Source organism: Miniopterus natalensis, chromosome 9 (assembly GCF_054644295.1).
Source record: "Miniopterus natalensis isolate mMinNat1 chromosome 9, mMinNat1.hap1, whole genome shotgun sequence".
NCBI lineage: Eukaryota > Metazoa > Chordata > Mammalia > Chiroptera > Miniopteridae > Miniopterus > Miniopterus natalensis.
The window spans coordinates 18,246,690-18,272,924 of NC_142089.1; the positions used below are offsets into that span (position 1 = coordinate 18,246,690).

General features: G+C 43.9%; 1 protein-coding gene across 1 annotated transcript; it reads right to left on the reverse strand.

Annotated features, from left to right (window-relative positions):
- Positions 1-277: 277 nt before the first annotated feature.
- Positions 278-24,657, reverse strand: YARS1 (tyrosyl-tRNA synthetase 1). Its single transcript, XM_016217839.2, has 13 exons — positions 24,511-24,657; positions 20,958-21,104; positions 20,638-20,813; positions 15,414-15,543; positions 13,380-13,460; positions 10,362-10,454; positions 8,144-8,279; positions 7,605-7,690; positions 5,219-5,354; positions 4,184-4,281; positions 3,106-3,299; positions 2,425-2,566; positions 278-1,120 (listed from the first exon to the last, which is right to left on the reverse strand). Exons 1-13 carry the CDS (start codon positions 24,565-24,567, stop codon positions 1,010-1,012), a joined length of 1,587 nt encoding a protein of 528 aa, XP_016073325.1. The 5' UTR covers positions 24,568-24,657; the 3' UTR covers positions 278-1,009.
- Positions 24,658-26,235: the final 1,578 nt, after the last annotated feature.

Genomic DNA, 26,235 nt, shown 5'->3' on the forward strand with positions numbered 1-26,235 from the left:
CTGCTTGTTAATGGGGGAGGGGCAGGGTGGTGGTTGGGGCCCACATTTAGGATGGAAAATGTTCTCCACACTGGACCCCCAAAGTGGGCCTCTTGTGCTTAGCACTGCCAGAGGGAGTCAGGTGTCCACCCTCCACCCCTCCCTCACCCCATCCATTAAGGGTCAAAAGTACAAGATAAAAGCAGCCCCACGCTAGGCGAGGGGCTCAGCAGCTGCTACACACTTGTGTTTCTCTCTCCTGAGATAGTCCAGTTCACAGACAGGCCTCATCCAGATACCCTTTTTCAAACCTTTTATTTGAATTCACAACAGGGATGGTTAGTGATACTGATTGAGGAGCACCCCACCCTCTGTGAAGAAAGAACTAGGCTTTACCATCCTTCTGATGTTAACAACACAGCTGGTTTAGGGATTGTCCCAAACTAGCAGATCAAGGGAAATGCCAGGAGCGCAGGGCAGGCCCTGCATCCAATGCCAAGCCTTAGGGCTGGCAGGCATTGGCCAATGCTGCTAACCACGTGGCAGACCACTAGGTTCTCTTGTTTTCCCTTCCCTTTTCAAATCCCACAATTTCCTGTTGGAGAGAAGCTGTAATTAACCCAGTTCAGGCACCAGATCCTAGGCAGCGGCACAGCTGCTGGGATAACTCTAGGAAAACCTGGAAACCAGTGTTTTTCCAATTAGAAGGATTGTGGCATAAACATTTTCTGTGAGTTATATTAAAACCAGATTTCTCAAGTCAGCTGCCAAGGGAAGAAGGTAGAGCTAGATTCCCTGCTGCTGCCCAGCCCTCGTTACTACCTGGGAGGTCGGCCTCCCACTGTAGCTAGACTGGAACAATCCTGGATTCTGGGGTGGTGGAGCTGCCTCTCAGCAAGTTCTGCACCTAATAAAGCCCCAAACTTCTTGCTTCAGTGTCCTGGGAGATGGGTAAATGGATGATAGATGGAGCAAACTGAGGAGACAGATGACTCAGGATGAAGGGAGAGGGTGGAAGATGCTGGGTTAGCTAGCTAATGTTCCCCCCTTTCAGCGATTTACAGGAGACATGCCCCAGCTTGGTCATGAAGTCAGTTTGCTTCCACTGTGCGATGCACTCCTCAGAAATTTTAAAGTCAGCCTGGACAAGAAACAAAAAAAGGGATTATAGTGATGGTGATGGGACTGCAAGAAAACAAAGACTCTGATGCCACCAGCATGTAAACAGACTCTACTTCTCTTAGAGAGCAGTCTGTCAAAAGCTCCCATGTTCACATCTTTTGACTCAGGTAAGCCTGAAACATTGCTGGAGGCAAAAATAACAAAACTGAAGCTGTCCTACTTTGGGCACATCATGGGGAGGCAGGGTTCCTTGGAAAAGACAATAATGCTGGGGAAAATAGAAGGCAAGAAGAGGAAGCCCAAATACGAGAGGGGTTGACTCCATAAAAGAAGCCACAGGCGTGAATCTATAGGAGCTGAGCAGGGCTGCTGTGAACAGGACACTGTGGACATCACTCACTCACAGGGTCACCAGGAGTCGGAGCCAACCCAATGGCACAAAGTTCATTTCAGGGACTTAGTTTAAAAAAATAATCACAGTAAGATCCCTCCTCAGTATTTAATAGGGAAGTTTTTCAGGCATAAAGTTAAAAAACAACAACATAAGGGATGACTCAAACTGTAAATATCTATGTACGGAAAAAGCCCAGAAGGAAATAATGACATTTTTTAGTATCTAGGTAGTAGGACTATGGGTATTTTGTTTTCTTCATTTTCTCCTATATTTTATACATAAAAAAATTTCCTTTATGGCCAGAAAAAAACTAAGTGATTCCTAACACCATCCTGGAAAACCGGGAAAGGAGGGAGGGATGAAGCCATTTGGCACATACAGCAGGACAGAGAGGAGAAGCCACTCAAAATGTCCCCTAGAAGACCTTCATCTAACTGAGGAAACGAGTTATGTTAGTGCATGTGCTGCTGAAGTGGGCGTGAGGAAACAAGTTATGAACCAGGAAAGGTCACACGTATCGTGCTAGTTCCACAAGGAGTGAGTTTTCCAAGCGCCCAGAACGATGCCTGACACAGAGAGGAGGAGCGCCCAAGATGAAGGTGGGTGCAGTGACCCAGAGGGTGCTGATCCTGGCTCCACCACTCATGGTGACCCTGTGTCGCCTTGGCAGGTGTCCTGCCAGGTAAAATGGGGGTTATCTGTCACAGACAAGATCAAAGGAGGAACCCTCTCAAGTCCCCCACGCAGTGCCTCAAGTGTCCTGTCAGTGCTCAGCACATGCAAGGGCCCCCACGCCCCTTAGGCACCTCATTTAGAAAGGTCTGGAATGAAGAAGGAAGAGGGCACGTTTGGATTCAGTAACAGAGCAGCCAGGGGACACACACAGTCCAGGCAGCCCAGGTACGAGGGGAACAACTGCAGCTGTTTACCTGCAGCTTCTCAAAGACTTTCTTCTTGGGCTTCAGCTCCTCATCTGGCTGGCCCTTCTCGTAGCCCTTCACAAACACTCGCTCACCAGGAGCAGAGCCTGCGGGAGGGTCCAGAGGCTCCACCTTGCGGCTGACCCCTTCTCTGGGAAGACACACAAGATAAGGAGAAAGTGAGGCCACGGAGAAAGTGAGGCCACGACTGCTTCCAGCTTCGTGGAGGCCAAAGCATTAGAGCCTCCACATGGAGGCCCAACAGGGATTTTGGTCACCCTCACAACTGTACCACATGTCTGGACATCATCGGGGTTGGGTTAACCAGGGCTAAACTGAAGCCCTATGTCAGGACTTAGGGGAGGAAGTACAGCATATCAGAGAGAGCAAGGCCTTAACAGTCCATCAGAACTGGGTTTGAATCCTGGCTCCACCTCTTACGAGTGGCAAGAGGTGGGCCATGTACATACACACTGCTTCGAACCCTCCATTTCTGTTTTAATAAAGTTAACTGTAGGTAAAGCGTTTCATTCACAGGACTTGTACAATAAAGAATTCCTCCACGCACCATCTTTGGGCCAGTGTTCTTAGGGCTTCCACCTGGCATGTGGAGGGGCATCATGTGGGCCTGTCGGTCCCCACCCTGTGGGCCTCCCCCGGTCCCGTGCCCCACCCCAAATCCTCACTCACGTAGAAGCACACAGAAGCATGCCTTGAGACTCGATTCCTCGCATCTTCTGGGGCTTCAGGTTGCACAGCACCACCACCAGCCTACCCTGCAGTTCCTCCTTGGGCACAAACTGCACCAGGCCGCTCACTATAGTCCGTGGCTCCGATTCCCCTACATCAATCTTCTCCACATACAGGCTGTCTGCATCTGGGTGCTGCCAGCAAGAGAGGTCCGTCCCAGAGTGTCACAACGGAATAGATCATGGGGTGTGGTGAACCCTCTGGCTCCAGAAAGGGGCATCTACCTAGAGAAGCCCCTGAGGGAACCTCTAGAACTCTCTTTCCAGGTCCCAGACAGCAGACAGGAGACCAAGCCTTGAAGGTACATTCTACTCTCAACCAAGAGGTGGGATTTGAGTAAAATGAGCCTAATTACTTGTGTAAGGGGTGGTAGGAATCTCTGAGAGGGATGAAATGGCCTGGATTATTGGGGTGGCTACCATTATGGCCACGGTTGCACCAGATCAGTCCCAGGTGCATTGGAAGATGGAGGAAGAAAACTGCTGGTGTCACCAACTGAAAGCACCAGCGGCTCTCAAAGTAATTTTGTGGTTGGGTCTATATAGTGAAAACCCCATCAAGCTGGGAGGAGAAAAAGCCCACAAAAATGGTCCCAGCCACTAGTTGCATAACCTTCTGTCTCTGGGAAAAAGGAAGTCCTTATCCCTACACCATTTTCTGTGCGTGTGTGTGTGTTGGGGGTGAGGCTGGGGTTGGTTTGGGAGGCAAAGTGGCTGATCCAAGTGAAGGCCTGCAGCTAGTCCCGACAAGCTGGTAGAGAGGCCAGGTGAGTCCATCAGACCGGATTTAATGCCCTCTGACTAACATCCACTCCCACTCTGAGCTCCTGGCTGTGCTGGGCTGTGTAAGGTCCAGAGGCAGCAAAGGGAAAAGCCTGAGGCCTGGAATTGGAAACCTGGGTTCTGACTTGCAATATGACCTCAGGGATGTTACTTCCCATCCCAGGCCAGGTTTCCTCCAGATGGAAACTGACAAACCTAACCTCTATTTGCCTCTGGAATGCAGTGAAAACTAGTACCTTGTCCACACTAATGACTTTCCCCACGCGGATATCCAGCCGGGATGGGATGACCTCCTCTGGTTCCGAATTCTTGGCAGGGCCTTTGGCAACTGGCTCTGGGAATGAGAACTCCAAGAGTCAGAACTGTCCTCCTTCCCCATGAGAGGTCAACTGCTGATTCCACCAAATGAGAACACTAGCAGGCTTTCGTGCAGAATTGTCAGAATCTACCCACAGGTTATACCTTCATCTACCCACCCACCCACCCACCCACCTATCATCTGTCTAATCAATCATCATCTAATCCTTCCTCATTTAACTTTCTGGAAAGATTTACAGAATTATGTATTAGTCGTGTAGGATTTCATGGAAGTAGCAAACTGAGGACCTGAACAGGAAACACCATTATTATTTTTATAGAAGGCAGGAGTCCTGGCCTCTATTTTACAGTGGTCCAGACTTTTCTTGATCCATTAAACTTTACCTTTCCATGAATGCTACTTCTGAGTTATATCTTCTTTAAAACAGGGTTGGCAACCATAGAGAAGCGACACACTAGACTTCCATCTATTCTTACTCAGGCTGGAGGGGAGGGGAGGGAACAGTCATAGCTTTGCCACCTTTAGGTGATTCCATTCATGCATTCCATATATATTTACTGTCTTTCCTGGGAGGGGTAGGTTGGCCAACTCAGAGCCAGTCAAATGCACATACAAGGGAAGTGAGTGAATCTGAAGATGAGCTTCCCTGAGAAGCTGTGCAGGCTCTGCCTGGGCAGTTGTGTCGCCCTCCTGGCCTAACCCAACCGGCCTCCTTAACTGAAGAGGATTTAGTTAAAGGATCCAAGTACATGTCTTACATCAGCATCTCCCAGCAGTGTGCTCAAGTTCCATTCCAGGAGTCAAGAGAGTATGACAGTCTTGTACTCCAGAATCCCTGGCTTCTTGAGCCCTCAGTTTAGGACAGACTTTTTTCTGAGGTCCACTGACAGGCTATCTACCCCAATGATGTCATCCCCCTTTCCTGTCTCTCCCACTCCCCCACTGGCCTTACTCTGCTTCGCGAGATCTGGGTAGGCGGCGCTGGACAGTTTCTTCAGTGCAGGGGTATTGAACTTCTCCCGGATGGGATCCAGCAACTTGTTCAGGGCGACTTCAACAGAATTCTTTAGGTCTCCAGGGTGTACAACCTGCAAAAGTATGAGGCCTGGTGAGGTAAGGCACTGGAACAGGACACCCAAGACTACTAATGTGTGTATAGAATACAGGGTGTTCTCCCAGGACAGAGAAGAACCACCTGGTGAAGCTGGTAGAGCAGAGAAGGGGTAGTAGGTTCAGAAAGGTTGTCAAACTTGTCCGGGACCCAGGTCTTTTGACTCTGAATTTGATACTAACTTGAAGATTTTACAGAGGCTAAATGTTTACATTAGTCAAAATCTTCTAGTCTCTCTATTTATGCTGAGGGTGGTGGCATAAACCAGGTGTCCTTTACAGAGAAACACTCACACAGGTAACAGTAGGGCTAAACGCCAAGGGGGAGCTGAGCGAGCAAGAACAAGGGCCCCAGAGTTAGCCAGCCAGGTAGAGTCCCGCTAGCTGTACGAGCCTGAACCAGCACACCCTAAGTTTTGGATTCTTCGCTTAAAAAGTGAAGATGATAATACCTTTATCTCACAGCATCAAAATGAGGATTAAGTCATACTATGGGTGAAAATGGTGAGTAGTGCTAGTACATGGGAGGAGTTCAATAACTCAATTTCAATTAATTGGGATATAATTCACTTTTATATCCCAAATCTGATCCGAAAGGATCTGCTAGATATTCTGAGGGGCTATCCCTTAGGTATGAATACCTGTAATACAACAATGCCTACATTTTTGTTTCCGATGCTATTTCCTTTGTTTCCTTGGCAATGTTTAATTTTTAACGATACAAAAACTTTTAGACCTGTACTGTAAAACATGGTAGCTACTAGTCTCATGTAGATATTTAAATGTAAATTAAGATTCAGAGCCCTGGCAGGGTAGCTCAGTTGGTTAGTGTCATCCTGATATGCCAAGATTGCGGGTTCGATCCCTAGTCAGGGCACACACGCGCAACGGCCAATGAATGCATAAATAAGTGGAACAACTGTGCTTCTGTGACACAGTTTTGAGCCTGGTCCCTAATGTGGCATCCTTCCTCTCCCCACTAACACACCCCAGATTGTCAAATAAACTTCATAAAACTGAAGTCCGGGGCTCCATGCACAACCCCAAATGTACTCAGAACAATGGAGAACTGAATGGACTATTAACTCCCTGGTTCCAGAATCTCCATTTCTGGTGGCTTAGGCCAAGACTTCATTAATATTTCTGACAGCCCTATCACATTGCAGACTCAGCTCAAATCCGGAATCAAAGCTCCCCATTTCATTCCCTATATACACCATTACTATGCCTTCCCTTTATGACATGGCTCTGCCTACATATCCACAGTGTTCCACCCTACCTTTTAGACTCGAGTCAGACCAAACGACTTGCGATTCCTTATACACTGTGCTGTTTCACCTTACCATTTCTTTGTACAATTTATTCCCTCACAGATATCCTCAGGAACCCCTACTCCTCAACTGAAACAGTGGATGCTACCCCCTCTACAAAGCTTCCCCCACAGCCAGTTAATCACTTCCTCCCATTTTACTTCTAGACCGTGTATATATCTTCATTGTGCAGTAAGACAGGGAATATCTGTTTATACATCTGCTTCTACTGGATGATGAACTTCATGAGGATTTAGTCCTTTGCACTGCCAGCCCCCAACATGGTGCCTAACACATGGCCAACGAGTGAGTCTTGTTTCACTGTTTGTTGAAATGAATAGCATCCTCTATTCTGTCCTTTCATATTTGTCTCTTGTTTGAACCTTGATTTTGCACCTGTCCTTGAAATGCTTCCTTTTGGGTTGGGTTTGTTCTTTCATTCCAGGTTAAGGTCTTTGGAGAGTGATTAGGACAATTCATCAGCTTTGTGCTATTTGCCTATCTAAACTGGGAACCATCTGGACCCTCATCTACATTAAGGAAATATGTAGCCATGAAAGCATCAAGGCAGAGCCCCGTGGTGCCTAACCAGAAACCCGGCTAGGACAAGACGGGGAGGTTTGTCAGAATGAGGTCAGTGGAGCCCTAGCCAGGTGGCTCAGTTGGTTGGAGCACTGTCCTGTACACCAAAAGGTTGTGAGTCCGATTCTCAGTCAGGGCACATACCTAGGTTGCGGGTTTAATCCCCAGTTGGGGCATGTATGGGAGGCAACAGATTGGTTTCTCTCTCACGTCGATGTTTCCCCCCACCACCCCCTCAACTTCCTCTCTCTAAAACATATCCTCAGCTGAGGATTAAAAAAAAAAAAAAAAGAAGAAGAATGAGTTCAGTGGGGATTATGCCTCCTCTGGTATTACCTCATCAGCAAAGTCCTTTTCCAGGTCCGAGTAAGCTGTGTAGGTTTTGTTTCCACCCCACTTTTCATCTCGGAGGATCACAAACTCTGTAAGAAAAGGATCCACACCAACAAACTCACTGTTAATGGCAGAATCAGCATTCCTAGCCCAAATATACAGGTATCTGTTGTTTCTGCCATATATGTATTCTGAACTTTATTATATGGTATTTTGGTTTTTTTAATCTGATGTGTGACTACGTTGCCTACCCAGCTGGCATCCAAACTCGAGGGGAAGGATCGTGTCTTGCATTTCTTTTCATTCCTCTAGTTCATGCCTGCCACCCTGACGTCCCACTTACAACCTAACCGGGAACAACACATGGACAACTAAGTGGTATTTCAACTCCAATCATTACTCAGAGCAGGGAATTGGCGAAGCCATCCCTTGAGGATGACTGTGACAAATCACAAGTATGATACAGTGTATGACCACGAGTATTATCACTGCTGGTTCCTATTTGAGCGTGGCCCCTGAGAAGAAAGCAGGGAGTGTCTTACCAGCCTTGAGGGGGAACAGGACATGCTTAATGAAGGCGAGCACCCCGTTGTTTTCCACGTTCCCTGGCTCACAGAAGGCCCTTTTCAGTTTCTTCTTCACATCCTCCCTCCCATCAAGGAGATCAATCTTGGACTCCTAGAAGCCACAAAGGGGAAGAGGACCTCTTGTGGTTGAAATGAGAATGTGCTCAACTAATCTGTACAGCGGACCCCTGAACACAGGTTTGAACTGGGCAGGTCCACTTATACACAACTTTTCTCAATACGTACAGTGCTGTAAATGCACCTCCTCTTCTCTGTCCCCCCGAGAGCACCCCTCCCCCTCTTCCTTACCATTTTCTTAATAACACTTTTCTTTCTCTAGCTTATTTTATTGTAAATACAGTATATAATACATATAATATACAAAATATGTGTTAATCAACTGTTTATGTTATCGTTAAGGATCCCAATAAATGGTAGCTATTAGTAGTTAAGTTTTGGGGGAGTCAAAAGTTATATTTAGATTTTCAACCATGTGTGGGGGGGGAGGGTCGGTGCCCCTAACCTCCGCATGCTCAAGGGTCAACTATATTTTAATTTTTAAAAACAAAGACTTAAATATTAAACAACTTTAACAGGAGTAAAATTAATCAGAGTGAAGTACCAATCACAGTATTTTCACCCAATAGATAAAACTATTTTAATTTTTCTGTGTTCTTCCAAGGCCTGGTCTACGGCATATGGAATCATTACAAATTTGTGGTTAGAGAATGGATGTCCTGTGTTTTTTCACTTGAGGCTATGCCATAAGTATTTCTGAGTGGCTACTTAGTCTTCACGTATAACTTTTCTGGTGTATTATATTCCCAATTATTAGTGACAACATAATTTATATAACAATTTCTAAACTTTCAGATTATGTTCTAATTGTTCCAAATTATATATCATGTTACAAAGAACATCCTAGCAGAAGTTTTTTGCCTTCTCTAGGATTATTTCCTTAAACCACCAAAAAACTGCCAGGCCCCAAACTATTTTCTAAAAGGGGTATACAAATTGACATTGCCATCAGCAACATGTGAGGATACCTGTTTCACAGCAACCACCACCACCAGGTATTATGTATTATCTAGAGCCATTTTTCCTTTTCAGGGTAACAGAAATTGTTTCTTATTTCGAGTTAGTGAGCTCATGCTTATTTGAATTCAGTGGTTACCAAATTCTGGTCCACATATGACTGTATATGAATCACCTGGGGATGCTTTTAAAAAAATACAAATTACTGGGCTCCACCCAAACCTCATGAATCAAAATCTCCTGGGGTTGGGCCAGGTATTGTATTTTTAAAAACTTCTCCAAGTAATTCTGATACATTCATGTTTGGGAAGTGCTGTTAGTACTGATTTCCAGGATTAAAATATGGTGGATGTCACCAAATAGGATGAGTAATATGATACTTAGAGAAATAATTGAGACATGGAGCATTGCAACTTGAGAGAAAAAGGAATGAGTATATTGTTTTAAAAATGATAACAGCTTCCATGCATATATTTATTAATCTCTGATCAAAGATCAAGAAGTCAGACTTAAAGAACTAGATGAGTGCCCAAACCTGACTTTAATCAGAATCACCTAGTAGTATTTGAAAGAAAATACAGATTCCTGAGTTGTTTCCCAGAACCACTTTATCAGAACCTAGGGACAGGGTCTAATCAACTTTTTTTTTTTTTTTAATTCCCTAGCTAATTCTGAAAATCAGCCATGTTTGGAAACACTACTCAACCTTTCACATCTTTGGGTTCCACTAAGTCCTCTATTCTGTACCCAAGTGAACAAAATGAAAGTGTACATTCCTTAAACAGGACTTTTAAATGTTAAAAGATAGCATACATATCATATTAGTCATATCAAATATCACCCTAAGAATCAAGATGCTAGTTAGTGAAATGCAACCACAGCCTTCTCATTAATAAGGCTGAATTTTATCACAGTTCTATGAATAAAGAAATTACTTTTCCTTGTGCTTTTTATCTGTAGCAGTAAAACTTAAAATCATCAGGACTGGTTCAGGGTCCTTCAATATTCAAGAACCACTGGAATTAACTGAATGATGTAAGGTTATTTATAACTCAAGTACTTGAGAATAATAGTTAGCTAAATTACTCTTCTTTTCAGTCCTTAATCTCTTCATTTCTTGCTGCAGATTTTTAAACTCAAGCCAGAGTTAGCAACCTACCTCTTCTGAAGAACTCATTTTGCTACCAGTTAATCCTGGAACCATAGGATTCATCAGATGGACCCGTTTTGAGTAGCCAAGTGCAGGGAGATACTGAGGGGTTAGAAAGAAACACACAAAGCAGATATTAGGATAAGTTCCTCCTCAGTAGCCCTGTCTCATCTAACTTGGTCAGCAGCTGAATAGTTTCATATATTCCTTTCAATCTTTTTTCCCCTGACTGAATATATAATTTTCAATGGTGATCATAACGAAAACAAAGTTTTTTCCCCTTAAGCTTTTCTAAATAGTATTATATTGTGAGGCTACTCGATTTACCCTCCCACCATAAACAACTATAAAATCTGGCAATACATAAAATAACGATTTGTAGGCATTGACAGAAACAGGTGTATAGCTACAAATCTTGAGAGAAAGGAAAGCTAAGGTGACCACACATTTACCCTGGCTTTCCCCTTAAGGGCCTTTTTTTTCAAACCAGGTGCTGAGAAAGAGAGATGAAGTAGAGAGCAGCAGTCTGACTAAGCAGAGACCGAAATTGAGGGGTCAGGAGGCTAGCGTTTGGGAAGGATTCTAGAGAGAAGGGATTTCCCCCCTCTAAAAATCTAAGTCAAAATTCCCCATTGACTTAAAAACTGACTCATATCTGTGCATGCACACAAAGAGACTCCAGGACGCCCAGCAGAGAACTTAGAGATTTCAGTGCTGGGGAGGCAGACGTTGAAATTTAGGTCCAATCAAAGTAGAGAGGGTTTTGTGAACACCCTGAAGTTTCAGAATGAGACTCCAGAAACGCCACAGTCTAGAATAAAACCCCAGCATGGGAATAAGGGCAAAACTTAATAAACCTGTTCTAACAAAGTTTAAAACCAGCTGACAGGATCAAGGGGGAAAGTCAGTAATTTAAGTCTACAGAAAACACAGCACTCTATAAACATAATCCAGAGTCTCTATAACGTATCAGTGATGACTCTGATACACTAAAAAGGTACTAGAAAGGGAAAGCAGAAAAAAGTGACAGAGTTAAAACCGTGAACAAAAGCTGAGCCAGAAACCATCCAGCTTTGGAATAAGTGGATCACGGTGTCTAAATAATGACAACTGGTGTGGAAAAGGGGACAGAGGAAAAGACAGATAAAAGACGGAGGACTGCAAAGGAGAGTCAGAATCTATAAAGAAGAATCACATGGGAGTTCTAAAATGGCACAGCACAGTACGGAATGGATTTAACAGAAGACGGGATTAAAAACTTGAAGAAAAGTCAACAGAAAATATCCCAAACTAAAGCACAGACGGCACAAAGCAAGGAAAACAATGGAATATAAGAGGCCTAACCTACATGTAGTTAGGGTCCCAGGAGAAGAGAGAGAATAGGACAGAAGCACTATTTAAGGAAATAATAGGGGATAATTTTCCAAATTTGATAAAAACATCAACCCACAGATTCAAGAAGCTCAGCAAAATCCAAGCAGGACAAATACAAAGGAAACTACAGCAAAAGAACATCATAGTCAAATTATTAAAAATCAGAGCCAGAGATAATTGTAGGTTTTTACATTATTGGGAAGTGGTAAAAATATCTAACTTTAATTGTAATAAATTACAAAAATACATGACATCTCTAGGGCAGGGATGGGTAAAAGTTTTCTGTAAAAGGCAAGATAATAAATATTTTAGGATTCATGGGCCACACATTTGGTCTCTCTTGCATTCTTTTCATTTTTTTATAACCCTTAAAAAATATAAAAACCCAGGCCAGTGTGCCTCAGTTGGTTAGATTATTGTCCTGCACATCAAAGGGTTGCAGGTTTGATTCCTGGTCAGGGCACATACTTAGGTTGCAGGTTTGATCCCCAGTCAGGGCACGTACTGGAGACAACTGATCGATGTTTCCCTCTCACACTGATGTTTCTTTCTCTCTCTCTTTCTCTAATAATCAATAAAAAATATATATACATATATATCATTCTATATCTCTCTATATATATATCACTAAATGTATCCAAAAATCATTTAAAAATATTATATAATATTCCATTGTGAGGCTTTATCATAATGTATTTAACCAATCCCTTGTCATTTGATACAAGTTTATAGATTTTTTGCTTTAAATTGATAACATAATTCAAGTTGCACTTTTATTTTTATTTTAAAAAAATATATCTTTATTGATTTCAGAGAGAGGAAGGGAGAGGGAGAGAGCAAGATGGAAACATCAATGATGAGAAAGTCACTGATCAGTTGCCTCCTGCATGCCCAGCCTGGGGATCGGGCCTGCAACCCAAACATGTGCCCTGATTGGGAATCAAATCTCGATCTCTTGGATCGTAGGTTGATGCTCAACCGCTAAGCCATGCTGGCTGGGCTCAAGTTGCACTTTTAAAATTATTTCCTTGGGACAAATCTGTATCATGATTAGGGAAAAGGGCAGAAACCTTTTAGTGCTGTCAAACCACCCTCCAGCAATTTCCACTAGCAGTGTTTTCTCTCCATCCTTGCCAATGTAAGGTTTTGAGACACTTTCAAAATTACAAACCACTTCTCAAAAGCCCTTTTCAACTTACTCAAGTTCTTTCCCAGAAAAAAACTAGTATGGGCTTGTGCTAATTTCCTCCTTTAAACCCTGTTAAACCTCATCTTAGAGACGAGTGATTTATGTAAGATCCAGAGCAAACAGACCAAAGGCTCTGGGTAAGAACAGCAGTGCCTTCCCCTGGAAACTGAGCTATTAGGAAAGAAGCAAATCAAACAGGTCTAGAGGCAGCTTTCTGGTGGAAGCAAAAGCACGAGCTTTTGAGTCAGACAGATCTGGGTGCTAATTCCTGCTTGGTTATTAACTGAGGTACTGGACAACTTTCTTAGTCTTTCTACCCTCAGTTTCCTCATCTGCAAAACAAAGGAAAATAATACTTACCATATACAATACGGTTATGAGTGGTGGGACTGGCATTTTCAATAACCTTTCACTGCATACCTCTGAGGCTCAAAAGAAAAAAAGATGGGAAAGAGGACACTGACCTTCTCTGCAAAGGTGAAAATCTTTCTCTGATCAACACCTCCAAATTGGGCATCTACTTTCAAATACTCTTCATCCAAGGCCTGTGGAGAGAAACACATGAGCATAAACTCCTGTATTTCTTCTATATGCATCTGAGTAATCAGAAAGTTTTGAAAATCACTACATTTTTCAGAAGGTAGAGCTAGGAAGCAAAAAAGCAGCATTCGGTCTCCATGTTGGCCTCAAGAGCTGCACAAACATTTGCTGAGTGCCTGTAGTGAACAGTACTCCACGTGGATGTCATGGTAAAAAATAATGGTCTCTGCCCTCAGGAAGGTCACGGTTCAGTGGGAAAGAGAGAGAAGAAGACAACGAACCACAGTCATGTCAAAGGTACCCACTGAATAATGCAGCCTATGAAAAATGCAGCCCCAGTGCCAGCCCTGTGGATGCAGAGATGAGTCAAAACCAGACTCAGCCTTCAAGGAACCAATTACCCAGTTGAGGAGAGAGACATGTAAACAGATAATTTCAATACAGCGTGCTGAGGGTTAACCTAGGCATTCATTTAAAGAACAGTGCTAACACAAAGAAAGAAATGATTATCTTGAAACAGAATATGAGAAGGCAGAGAGGTATGAAGTGTTAAGGGAAACTGTGAGTGACTCAGTCTGCAAAAACGCAACTCCATGGGATGTGGCAAGTGGTTAGATGATGACGTTAGATAAGTAGATAAAGACACTGAATGTCATGCTGGTGCCGAGCGTCATCCCAACTAATGAATAGTTTTAAGGAGGGAAGAAACATGACCAAAGCTGCAGAAAGACCACATCAGTAAGAGGGCAGAGCATGGAGTGGAGGCCTGTGAGATGGAGACAAAGAAAATATCTGGAAGGCTGTTGCGAAAGTCCAGGTGAGAAATAATGATGTAGCAAGTCAGGGAGGATGTAGAGCAAGACTAAATTTAAGAGATTTTTAGGAAATAGAATTGATAAAATTTAGCGTGTGATTTGATGGGGGAGAGAGGAAGGAGAGGTAAGAGAAGGATGAGCCAGCAGGAAGATCTAGAACAGCACTGTCCAATGGAACTTAATGTGATGATAAATATGCTTTATATCAGTGCTATTCAACCTGATAGCCAGCACTAGCCACAGGTAGCTCCTGAGCAACTGACATATAGCTGATGTGACTGAGACCTATTATTATTATTATTGCTTTTTATCCTCACCTGAGGATATGTTCTTTTATTGATTTTTAGAAAGAGAGGAAGGGAGAGAAAGAGAAAGACTGATGTGAGAGAGAAACATTGCTCGGTTGCCTCCCATAGGGGCCCCAACCGGGGATCGAACCTGCAGCCTAGGTATGTGCCCTGACCAGGAATCAAACCCGCAACCTTTTGGTGTATGGGATGATGCTTCAACCGACTGAGCACTTGGCCAGGGCTAATTTTAATTACTTTTAATAGCCACATATGGCTATAACTAGAGGCTACCATAGTGAATAGTGCAGATCTAGAATGTCTATGGGATTAACCTTTGGAAAGAACACTTGGAGGTGACAAGGGAAGAATAATTTTCTTACATCAAACATTATAGAAATGTACAACGAAAAAGTCGTCTATCTGCACTTTCATCCTGCCTTCCTAAAGTAACCAGTATTAACAGCTTGATTTGTACTTTTCCATTTTTCTCCTTGCTCATACAAGTATGAACACACATCAAATAGGATGTGCTTGTTTTGTTTAATGGAAAATAGGATCATGCCTAAAATTTCTTTTCACACATTGCTCTGAAATTAATTTGCAATGAAGAGACTGTGATCAACTTAAAGAAGGTTTGCGAGATGAGCAGTGTTTTAAAGGGGGACTTACAACTGAAAAGGTCAAAGAGGGCTCTAGGAAATGGAGGTGGGGGGAAAGGAGGGAAACAGAAAGGAAGGCCTGAAGGTGAAGGAACAGCAAGTGCATCAGGTTAACTGGGCTGAGAGAGAGGTTTCGACCAGTGGTTAGAAGCAAACAGAAAAGGTCACTGGGTAACCCCATCCCTCGCGAGTACCTGTAGTCCAGGGTAGAGCAGACCGCTCAGCAAAGGGTGCTCCACCTGCTTGACCACCTCCGCTCCAGCTTTCTTGGCATCGTGCTGTGTGACCACGGAGGAGAGTCTGTATACATCTAGTGTGTACTCTCTGAAGAGGAAAGGAAGAGGGGACAGCTAAGACTGGGCCCAGGCCTCAGTCTAACCCTAAAGCACATTAATTCACCCTCCCAATCCGAAGGCAGTTCGAGAGAACACTGCTTAGTGGCTTCTAAAATGTAAGTGGCCCACCCTCTCGTTCAAAATACTACTTCATTTTTATGTTTTTCCTTTTTTAAGATGGCTTTAATTGCCCGGCCAGGTGTGGCTCAGCAGTTGAGCGTAGACCTGGGATCCAGGCGATCGGGGTTCGATTCCCTGTTGGGGCACATGCCTGGGTTGCGGGCTCGATCAATTACTCTCTCATCATTGATGTTTCTATCTCTCTCTCTCCCTCTCCTTTCCTCTCTCTGGAATCAATAAAGATATATTAAAAAAAAAAAAAAAAAAAAAGATGGCTTTAATTAATCCTTTCCTTCACTTATCTCTTGAAATGCTGCTTCTCTTCAATTCCCCTCCATTCTCTTCTTCTGGAATGCCTATTAAACAAGCATCAGAATTTCTCAATCTATCTTCTATTATCTTAAGAATAGTGGACCCATAACTCAGCTTAATAGGATCTAGTTATTTCTGAAAACCCTGTGCACCACAATCCTATCCCACTTCCTCCTCCTCCACAGTAACCACCATGCTCAACCTTTTTGTCTTTTTCCAGATTTATACTGTTTGTATCTCTAAACAATGTGTTGCAAATATTCTTATATGTGTACATGTGCAAGTTCCTTTGCATATGCCTAGGAGTAGAATTTCTGGATCACAGGAGATTTGCATCTTGAACTTTGGCGGGTAATGCCAAACTATTTTTCCAAAGTGGCTTTTATCAATTTTAGTACTTCATATTCTCATTATTTTAAATTTTGCCAATTTGGTAAGCATGAGTGGCTTCTCACTGTAGTTTTAATCTACATTCCTTTGAATAACAACCAAGGAGGTTAAGCATCTTTCCATATACAAAATGGTCATTTGGTTTCTCTTTTCTTCTGGAATGACTCATTTTTTGACAGTTGACTCTGCAGTTTTTGACATATAATACTGGATATTAATCCTTTGCCAGTTACATGTGTTACAAATATTTTCTCCCAGTTAGTGATGTCTTAATTCATCACTCTTTTCCTGTGATTTATGCTTTTGGTGTGTTTTGTTTAATTTTCCCTGCTCTGAGATCACAAGATAGTCCTATAAACTGTCTTTTAAAAAATACATAGTCCGGCCGGGCGTGGCTCAGCGGTTGAGCATCGATCAACCTAGGATCCAAGAGATGGTTTGATTCCCGGTCAGGGCACATGCCCAGGTTTCAGGCTCGATCCCCAGTCAGGGGTGTGCAGGAGGCAGCCAATCAATGATGACTCTCTCATCATTGATGTTTCTGTCTCTCTCCCCCTTCCTCTCTCTGAAATCAATTAAAAAATATATATATGTGTATATATATATATATTTTTTTATCAAATTGGCAAAATTTAAAATAATGGCAATATGAAGTACTGAAATTGATAAAAGGCACTTTGGAAAAACATATATTATATATATATATATATATATATACACACACACACACATATATTTGTTATTGATTTCAGAGAGAGGAAGGGAGAGGGAGAGAGGTAGAAACATCAATGATGAGAGTCATTGATCGGTTGCCTCCTGCATGTCCCCTGCTGGGGATCGAGCCTGCAACTGGGGCATGTGTCCTGTCAGGGAATCAAACCACTATCTCCTGGATCCTAGGTCGATGCTCAACTGCTGAGCCATGCTGGCCGGGCTAACCTCTTTTAAATGTTTTGTAGTTTGGCCTTTACAATTAAATTTTTAACCCACTTGGAATGGAGGGATCATTTTTCCCCCATATGTATAACCAATTATCTCTGCACCATTTTTCTTAAAAAGTTTATTCTTTCTTTGTTGATATGCAATGCCAACTCTGTCATATATCTATTTTTCATATTTGTGAGGATCCATTTCTGAACTTTCTATTCTGTTCCAGTGGTTAATTCTCAATCCCCATACTATACAAATGACAAAGATTTGGTATCCAAAACACATAAAGAACTCCTAAAAAAAGTAAAAATGGGCCAAAACACTTGCACGGACACTTGACAAAAGAGGAAACACAAATGACCAATAAAAACATGAAAATAAATTCTACAGATATTTTATCCCTACACTTGAATGGTAGTTTGGGTGGGTATAAACTCTGAGGTTGGAAATTCTTTTCCTTTAGAATTGTAAGGGCTTTGCTCCATCGCCTTTTGCTTTTCAGTGTTCCTTTTGAGAAATGTAAAACCCTTTTGATTCCTGACATTTTATAGGTGACCCCTTTTGATTATTCCAATATTGGACCTCCTGCCCTACTACTCTGGTTTTTGAATCTCTTCCTTTTTCCTCTCAATGTGGTCTACGAGGCCAGGAAAGCCAAAGTTCAAGTACAGGATTCAATGAACTCTCTCAAGATGCAAGTAGTCTTCAATATACTATTTACCACAACATATAGATCCTAAAATGCATATTTTAAAATATTTAATGTCTCTGAAATCTAGGTCTTTTAAACAACGGCATACTATAGATTAATTAGTATTATTTTTAAGACGCCTTAGATTAAATGTAATACCTCTTATATTAATTAAATATAATGTCTATTTCTACTTCCACTTGGTTCCTGGCCACTGAGTAAATAGTCTTGACTAATTTGTTAATTGACTAATTTGAAGGATTTAGGAAGTCTAAAAATATTTTATCCAGCATTTTTAGTTGTTTTCAGCTAGAAGTTGTTTTCAGGTTGGTCAGAGTACCTAGTTTGTCAGATTGCTGGAAACAACAGTCCTTATCAACATCTCAAACACTCTTACAGTTTTTTGTTCATTTCTCTGCACTGCATTATGGGTGAATTTCTTAGAATTATCATTCAAATTTCTAATTTTTTCTTCAACTGTGTTCAGTCTAGAGTCGATCCCATCTATTGGAGGTTCATTTGTGGGTCTTTCATTTCATTGTTTTTACTTTAATGACTTTTATATTTCCAAGATTTCAAAATTATTTTTATTTTTAGTCATGTTTCATCTGTCTCTGGTTTTATAATTTCCTTTTTTAAAAAAATCCTTACCCGAGGATATTTTTTCTGTTGCTTAGAGAGTGGAAGAGAGAGAGAGGAACACTGATATGAGAGACACATTGATTGGTTGCCTCTTGCACATGCCTGACCAGGGGCTAGGGATTGAGCCTGCAACAGAGGTATGTGCCCTTGGCCAGACCCTTCAGTCCTCAAGTAGATGCTCTAACCACTGGGAAAAACCAGCTAGGGCTAATTCCTTTTTTAAATGGATGTGATTCCTTGGTATTTGAGAACTTACGTCTTTTTGGTAATATCAGGGATATAACACTCATAAGTGGTGGACAGCTTGGTTCAATTCTTGATAAAAGTCCCTACAGACCCAGGCAGGTGGCCAATAGTGCCCCATACCCCAGCTCTACTTTCTTTGAGGGGTAGGGGCGAGAATGGAAAAAGGGGAAAAGCCCTACATCATCGTCTGGCTTTAAGCAGTAAGCCTGGTCTGTCCCCAGTGCCCCTCACTCCAGACTGGATCCCAGCAGACCTGTAACTTCAGCCCAATTCACCAACTTGCATTTCAATTGTTTCTCTTACCATAGAGATGTTTAGCTTGTTTTTGAACCTGGCTATGTAGTTTGGTTTTTTATTTTTATCTATCGTTGCTGTGTTTGGAATGGAGGGAGTGCATCAAAGCACGCACTTACAAAGCCATTTTCCTTTGAAGTCACTTTTAAATATAGAAAAAGATCAAGTGACTGAAGCAAGATAGTTTTATGTATCCCACCTTTATTCTAGGAGAATAAAAACCTTGCCCGACTTATTGTAGGTAACAGTATCTGGCATATACTAAGAACTCAAAATATTTGCATGATTCATTCTCTTACCTTCATCACGTCTCTGTCTAGTGTCATCATACCACAGAGGTCTTCTCTAACCACTCTATTTAAACAGAAACCCCCCCACTTCCTGAGAACTGTCCTCCCATCTGCCTTCTTTGTAGCACCTATCACCAAACAGTAAGTGCTCCCTAAATATTTGTAAAATAAATGTAAAAATGAATGAAATCTCAGGTACTCTACTAAGACTATATTCAAACATTTGTTTATATGCTTTATTTAAAACTCTAAAAGTCCAATAATGGGGAATGGTAAAAAAAAAATTATATTAGATGAAGTAAAAGGGGAAATTAACTTGTAAGCAAGAGATCTGGGCTCACATCCTGGCTCTTCTACTTTACTAGCTGTATGAACTTAAGTCGGAATCTATTTCCTTATCTGCGAAATAGGATAAAACAATACTTACCTTAAAAAGTTCTCAGGGAAAGTGATACATGACTTATTTGAGGTTTTAAAAATCAAAAACGTGGAGACTATGAGGCAGCCGGGGGGAAATACTTAGAATAAAATGGACAAAGATAAGAAGCAATAAAGTTGTTGAGGAGGTGAAAAACAAGTGAAATATTTTTCTTTCACATTTCTTTTATCAGTACTTGCTGAGACTGGAAGGAAAAAGGGAGGCTGAATTGGTCACCTTTACTCTCCCATATACTATGCTCTATAAGGCCTAGAATTTGGTTATGTTTATATTTATATCTCCAGCAAATAGAGGAGTACTAGGCATTTAGTAGTCAGTACCTTTTTAATAGATGAATTAAAAGGACAAAGGGTATAATTTTTTTTAAATCTTCACCCGAGGGTATTTTTTCCACTGATGTTTAGAGTGGAAAGATGAAGGGAGAGTGGGGGGAGAGAGGAAGAGAGAGAAACATCGATGTGAGAGAGACACATCACTTGGTTGCCTCCCGCTTGTGCCCTGCAACCCAGGTATGTGCCCTTGACCAGGAATCGAACCCACTACCCTTCAGTGTGTGGGCAGACACTCTAATCACTGAGCCACATCAGCCAGGGCAGGTATATATTTTTTAATGGTTAATAGGTAGAGCCAAACAGCTTCTAATCCAAATTTCAGAGTGCCTAGATTCCACAGACCTGTAATTAGCCAGGAGCCCAGAGCCACAAGGAGGGTGGATGACCAAGCACTTACTTGCTGAGCTGGTAATCAGTGCCTTTGATGAACTTGAGCTTCTCCAAGGGCACACCAATACTCTCCAGCATTGCCTTGATCACATTCTCATAGTAGCTGGTTCGGAGTTCTAGAAGTTCCCATGGGGCTTTCATGTTATCCAGGTATGCATGAAGGTCCGCAAACAGAATGGTTACCTGGACATAAGAGATAAGGAACCACCAAAATGTGAACTTGTCTAAGTGTCTCCAAACCCCCCTCCCTGCCCTGCTCTTGTTAAGTCTCTCTTTTGGCCATTCCCCAAGGGCAACTGCTTAGTTTAGTAAAACATTACTTCTTACCTCACATCCTGCTTTCAGGAAGTCTGCGATCTTAGACATAGGCACGAAGTAAGCCACATGTGGCTTGCCTGTGGTTGCTGTTCCCCAGTAAACTTTAAGTTCCCGCTCCTTCAGTATCTCCTTCAGCTTCTCTTCCCCCAGAACCTCCTGTTGTGGAAGCAGAAGAGCTGGTTTAATGCCGGTGCCCCACCTTGTCATCCTTTACCCTGTGACAAGGAAAACAAAGGCATGTGTCACTGGGGGTCCAGGCTCAGAGCCAGCAGGGGGGTCCAGCCATGCCCTCAGTGCGGAGTGAGAGCCAATCTAAGTTGGCGTTGAAATGACACATATTAGGGGAATGAGGCACGTCCCTAATTGCATCTTTCTGCCCAACTACCTCTAATTCATGCGCTTTCCTTTCAAAGCCAACTTCTTCTGGTCTCCATTTCTTACTTTCCATTTGAGTTTGAATTCCATACAGCATCATACCATTGAAAATGCTCTTGCTAAGATCACAGATGGTCTCCACGTTGCTAAAGTCAACGAATACTTTTAAATTCTCATTCCCTTCCTGAAACACTGTCCTCTTTCGGTCTCCTCTATTTCATTCTCTTAGTTTTCTTCCTACTTTGGCTGCTGGGTCTCAGACTTTTTTGCATCTGTCTTCTCCCTAATCATTAAATATTAGCAATTCTTGCAGCCCTACCTCTTCTCACTCTACATTCTCCTCCATCCCCTTGAGTGGCTTCAATGACTACTTATGCTCTAGTAACTCCCAAGTCTCCGCTCATACCCATGTGTAGAACCATGTACTTGTTATCAATCCAGTTGATTCAAACTCAACGTGTTCAAAATTAAAAACTCATGTTCTCACCTTTCTATCTTACTCCCCAACCATTTTTTTTTCCACTTATGGTTTCATCCCTAGTTCAGTAAATGGTACTATCATTCACCAAGTTGCCTAAGTTACTCAGAAACAGCTCTTAAACCCTTCTACTTCTCTCTGCCTCTATACCACCACCCTAGTCCAGGCAACCATCAAATTACACCAAGACTATTACTACAGCAGCCTCCTAACAGGTCTGCCATATCTACTCTTGCTTTCTCCAATCTGTGCTCCAAAAGGCAGCCAGAGAGATCTTTAAAACCCAAAATTTGATGAACTCATTTATCTGTTTAAATATTTTAATAATTTCCTTTTGCCCTAAGACATACTGGAAAAATCTTAACAGGCCGGTATGCTGCAGAAAAAAAGAGATTTTAGTGTTTCTTCAAGTGATGGTTGGGGAGGCTGTTGGAAGCCATAGTGACAAAAATTGTTTTGCTGGTTTGAATGATCTATTAGCAGGACTTGTTAAAACCCTGTGTTCCAAGCTGGTTGGAGGTTGATCCTGCATCCTCCAAGGTCCTATTTGGACACTTTGAGGGTTCTCACCACCCAAAGAAAGGTAATATCACTTACCCTTTAAAACCTGAATGAGTCAATGCCATTAGCTTTGTATATTCTTTGTTTCCAACCAGCACTGTTTTATGGAGAGAGGCTAGGAAACAAAGGATCTGGCTAAGGGGATGGGAAGCATGCAGAAATCTCTGGTTAACAGCAAGTTATTAGTGGAAATAACCCAAGTTCCATTAACTTGTTAACGTAAGAAACATTCAAACCTGTGAAGAATTTTTGTGAGTTTATTTGAGCCAAACTGTCCTGTTGACAAATGCAGAGAAGCAGAATCTCAACATTGAGATAATACTTAGGAGAATGGCAGTTTTGCACCTTGTTTTATGCATTACAATCAAAGAAGAGTAAGTGGGTTACATGAAATCCATTGGTGATAGATTGGGGAGGCGGGAGAAAGTAAAGAGGGGGGAACCTCTGGCATTGGATAAAAAGTAAAATGACAGACACATCTTTTACAAAGGTAGGTAGAGGATAGTTAACAGTCACAACATAACAATAAGATTTATGGCCTCTGCCTCGTGGGTTGATTGTGCCCTCAGGGGTCTGGAAAAAGGGGAGGAACCCTTTGGAATGTCATCGCAGATGCAAAGGATAACAGACTGGCTTAACTAAGGTAAATATTGACCCTTGTCAGGGAAGATACCAGCCTAGGAAATGACTACCCACTATAAACTGTTTTTAGTTAAAAAGTTTTAATTTTAGATCATCCTTTGTGGTTACTTTAGGTTTCTGAGTTTGCAAAGCCGCCATTCAGGCCTCCCCTGAGCTAGTCAGGTTAGCACGTGGCCCCTTTTCATCCACAAACTGATGACTAGATACATAAAAGATGGTTTATCCATGTAATGGAATATTATTCAGCCATAAACAAGGAATGAGGTTCTGACGAGGTTCAACAACATGGATGAACCTTGAAAACATTATGCTAAATGGAAGACATCAGACACAAAGGCTATATTTTGTATGATTTCATTTATTTGTCCAGAATAGGCAAATACATAGAGACAATGACCATGTTCTGGAATTAGATAATGGTGATATTCACACAACCTTGTAACTATTGTACAATAAAACCCACTGAATTTTACACTTTAAAAGGGTGAAATTTATGGTATGTGAATTGTATTTCAAAAAAAGAGGAAAAAAGCTGTGGCCTAATCACTGCTCTCGGAATAAAACCCCAATTTTAAACAGCCTACAATTCAAGGCCCTTAAGACCTGGTCTAAACAAACAAGTAAAATGCATAGTATGTCAGATGGTGATAAATTCTATGAAGAAACAACAAAAAGGGGGATGAGACAATTCCGGTGGCAGAGGATTTGTTATGTAAAATAAAGTGGTTCAGGAAAGGCCTTCTAATAAAGATGACAATAGTCAGGCCAGAGGGAAGCAAGGGAATGAGCAATACAAACAAATATTTATTAAGGGTTTGGTCGGCACTTTGCTCACTCTACTTCAGACAAATTAGCCTTCACTATGAACCACAGTGTTCTTGCTCTCCTCTGGGTCTTGATCTGTGTTCCTTCTACCTGAAATGACCCACCCCTCATTCTTCCTCTGCTTAACTTCCACTCCCCCTGTTCCGGGAAACCGCAGGGATATAGGGAAAGAGGTGATCTGCAGCCTTCAGGGCGCGGTTTAGAGGTCACTTCCTCAACCTTCCCTGACACGCCAGCCCTCTCCCCTAATTTATTTTCAAAGTTCCACGTATAGTAACTTCCAGTACTTTCTTCAACTGTCATTAAGTGTTTTGATTACAGGTCATTTTTAACGTCTGATTCCCTGCAGACAAGCTCTGGGTGGGCAGGGCCTTGACGTATTCCCAGCGCCTAGAGCCGCGCCTGGCACATAATAGGGTGGATGGGGTGGGAGTCCTGAATTCAAAGTCTAGTTCAACACAGGTAACTGCACACAGGAGGTAAGCCCAATGTTATTTCTGCGGCACCCAGATAATTAACTGACTGACTGACCGACCAGCAGTGAGGACTGCTGGCTCTCTCACAGCTGCCTCGGCGCGGAGCCCTGGGCCCCATACACTTCGGATCTCGTAGTGGGGTTAAGGATCTCTAAGCCTCGGATCCCCAGTCCCCAACAACGCGTTTCCAATTCCAAGGACCGACCTGAAGGTTCCGGGTGATGAGATGCAGCTTCTCTTCTGGGCTCGGAGCATCCCCCATGGCTCGGTCGCCCTAGTCTCCCGGGCTCAATCCGGCACCTCAATCCTCTTCTCGGTCGCCCCCGCCGCCGCGTGCAGGGAAATGCACTGCGGGCCGGTCAGGTTGCGTCAGCTGAGCTCGTCGTTCGGCTTGCTCGGCCTGGACTCTTCGCCTGAAAGTGGTGGGAAGTCAGGAGCAGAAGAAAGTGGAGCGGGTCGATGAGACGAGACGGGGTGGAGCCAGTAGTCAGGGTAGGCGGTGCGGAGGGCGGAGTTGCGGCGCCGGCGTGGGGCTCCACCCCCTGAGAGGCGGGGCGTTCTCCTGCCAATCATTGCCTGTTTGCCCTCCCCCCTGGCGCTGCCCCGGCTGCCGTGGGGTGGGGGAGGTCGGGGAGAGGGGCGATAAAATGGCGCAGGGGGCGGAGTGAGGCGAGGTCTTTTGCCCAGGCTTTGGTCCGGCTTCCGGAGGTGAAGAGCGGGAGGGGCGAGGGGGTTGGCTGTTGCTTCTTCAGGGGACCGCGTCCGCCGTCCGCCCCGTTGAGGGGTTGGGAGGCCCTCGCCCAGCTGGGAGAAGGGCTCGTTTTCGTTCCTGAGGTGATGGCGGCGGGAGGGGGGGGGAGAGTCCCAGCCCCCATCTCCACGTCGGCGGGCTATAGGTGCTCCTCGCCCTGCTGAGGAAAAGGGAGGCTGTTTCGCGACCTGAGAGGCGGGAAGCAACGTCGGTTCTGCCAGCGGGGTAGCGGTGGGGAGGGATGGAAGTGTAGGCGGGTGGGCGATGCCGCTGTGCGGCGGCCCCATAGCCCACTGGGGGAGGTGTAGCTAGGGAGGAGATCGTGGTCTTTCTGCCGCGCCTGACGGGTGGGGGGACGAGAGGACGACCTGCCCCTGGGGGGAGCCGGGGCCGTGGTCCCGCTGCGGTGTGGTGCGGGTAGCCATCCTCGGGAGCAGCGCTGCCGGCGCCGGCCCGCCGCGGGCAGGGTTTGCCCCTGCTGGGGGAGGGGCGGGGATCAAGCCGGCGCTACTCCCGCCTTCCGCGGGGTGGCGGGAATTCTTGGTCTTTTCCGAGGAGGGAGGAGGGAAGTGCGAAGGCCTTGCCTCGGGGCCACGCTGTGCTGGCTGCGGTGGCATTCCTACGGGAGTGCAGGGAGAGGTCAAGCGGCAACCTCCGAAGGGTGGATTTGGGCCACCCTTTATCCTGGCTCTCGACAACTGGAGGCTCCACCAGTTCCTTCCTGGGGCAGGAGGGAAGGTAGCTGACATGCAGCGTCGGCCCTGGAGCGGGCCCAGAAAGTGATTGAATTGCCCGCCGGCAGCCCCCACCTTGTTAGGTGGGCTCTGATGGCTTTCTCGATTTAAGCCGCGGGTTGTGAAAGAATTCACCGAGAAGTGTAACTGGGCAAAAAGGTTTATTCACTTTCCAAGGGAGGAAAGGGGCCGAGAGCTATAGAGAGCTAAGGGCCCTCCCGGAGAGCCTGAGGTTTTTAAGGGCTGTTTAAAGGTTAAGGCGTGGGCTCCGGGAAGGAGCCGGCAGCAGCCTCTGGCTCACCTTATAAAGTTAGGTTAAGGTGGGGGATCCGGGGCGGAGCTGGCATCAGCGGCGTCCAGATGTACTACACGCTCTGTTCCTCCGGCAGGATGCGGCCATATCTAGAATAGACTTAGATTTGGGTAGGGTGGACGGTGGAAATTT

Coding starts and splice junctions, on each gene's coding strand:
- YARS1 (XM_016217839.2), bottom strand. CDS start 24,567: ATGGGGGATGCTCCGAGCCCAGAAGAGAAGCTGCATCTCATCACCCGG. Junction 15,544..20,637: donor ACTGATTACCAGCTCAGCAA/GTAAGTGCTTGG, acceptor TTTCCTCTTCAG/AGAGTACACACTAGATGTAT. Junction 2,567..3,105: donor ATGCTTCTGTGTGCTTCTAC/GTGAGTGAGGAT, acceptor GTGTCTTCCCAG/AGAAGGGGTCAGCCGCAAGG.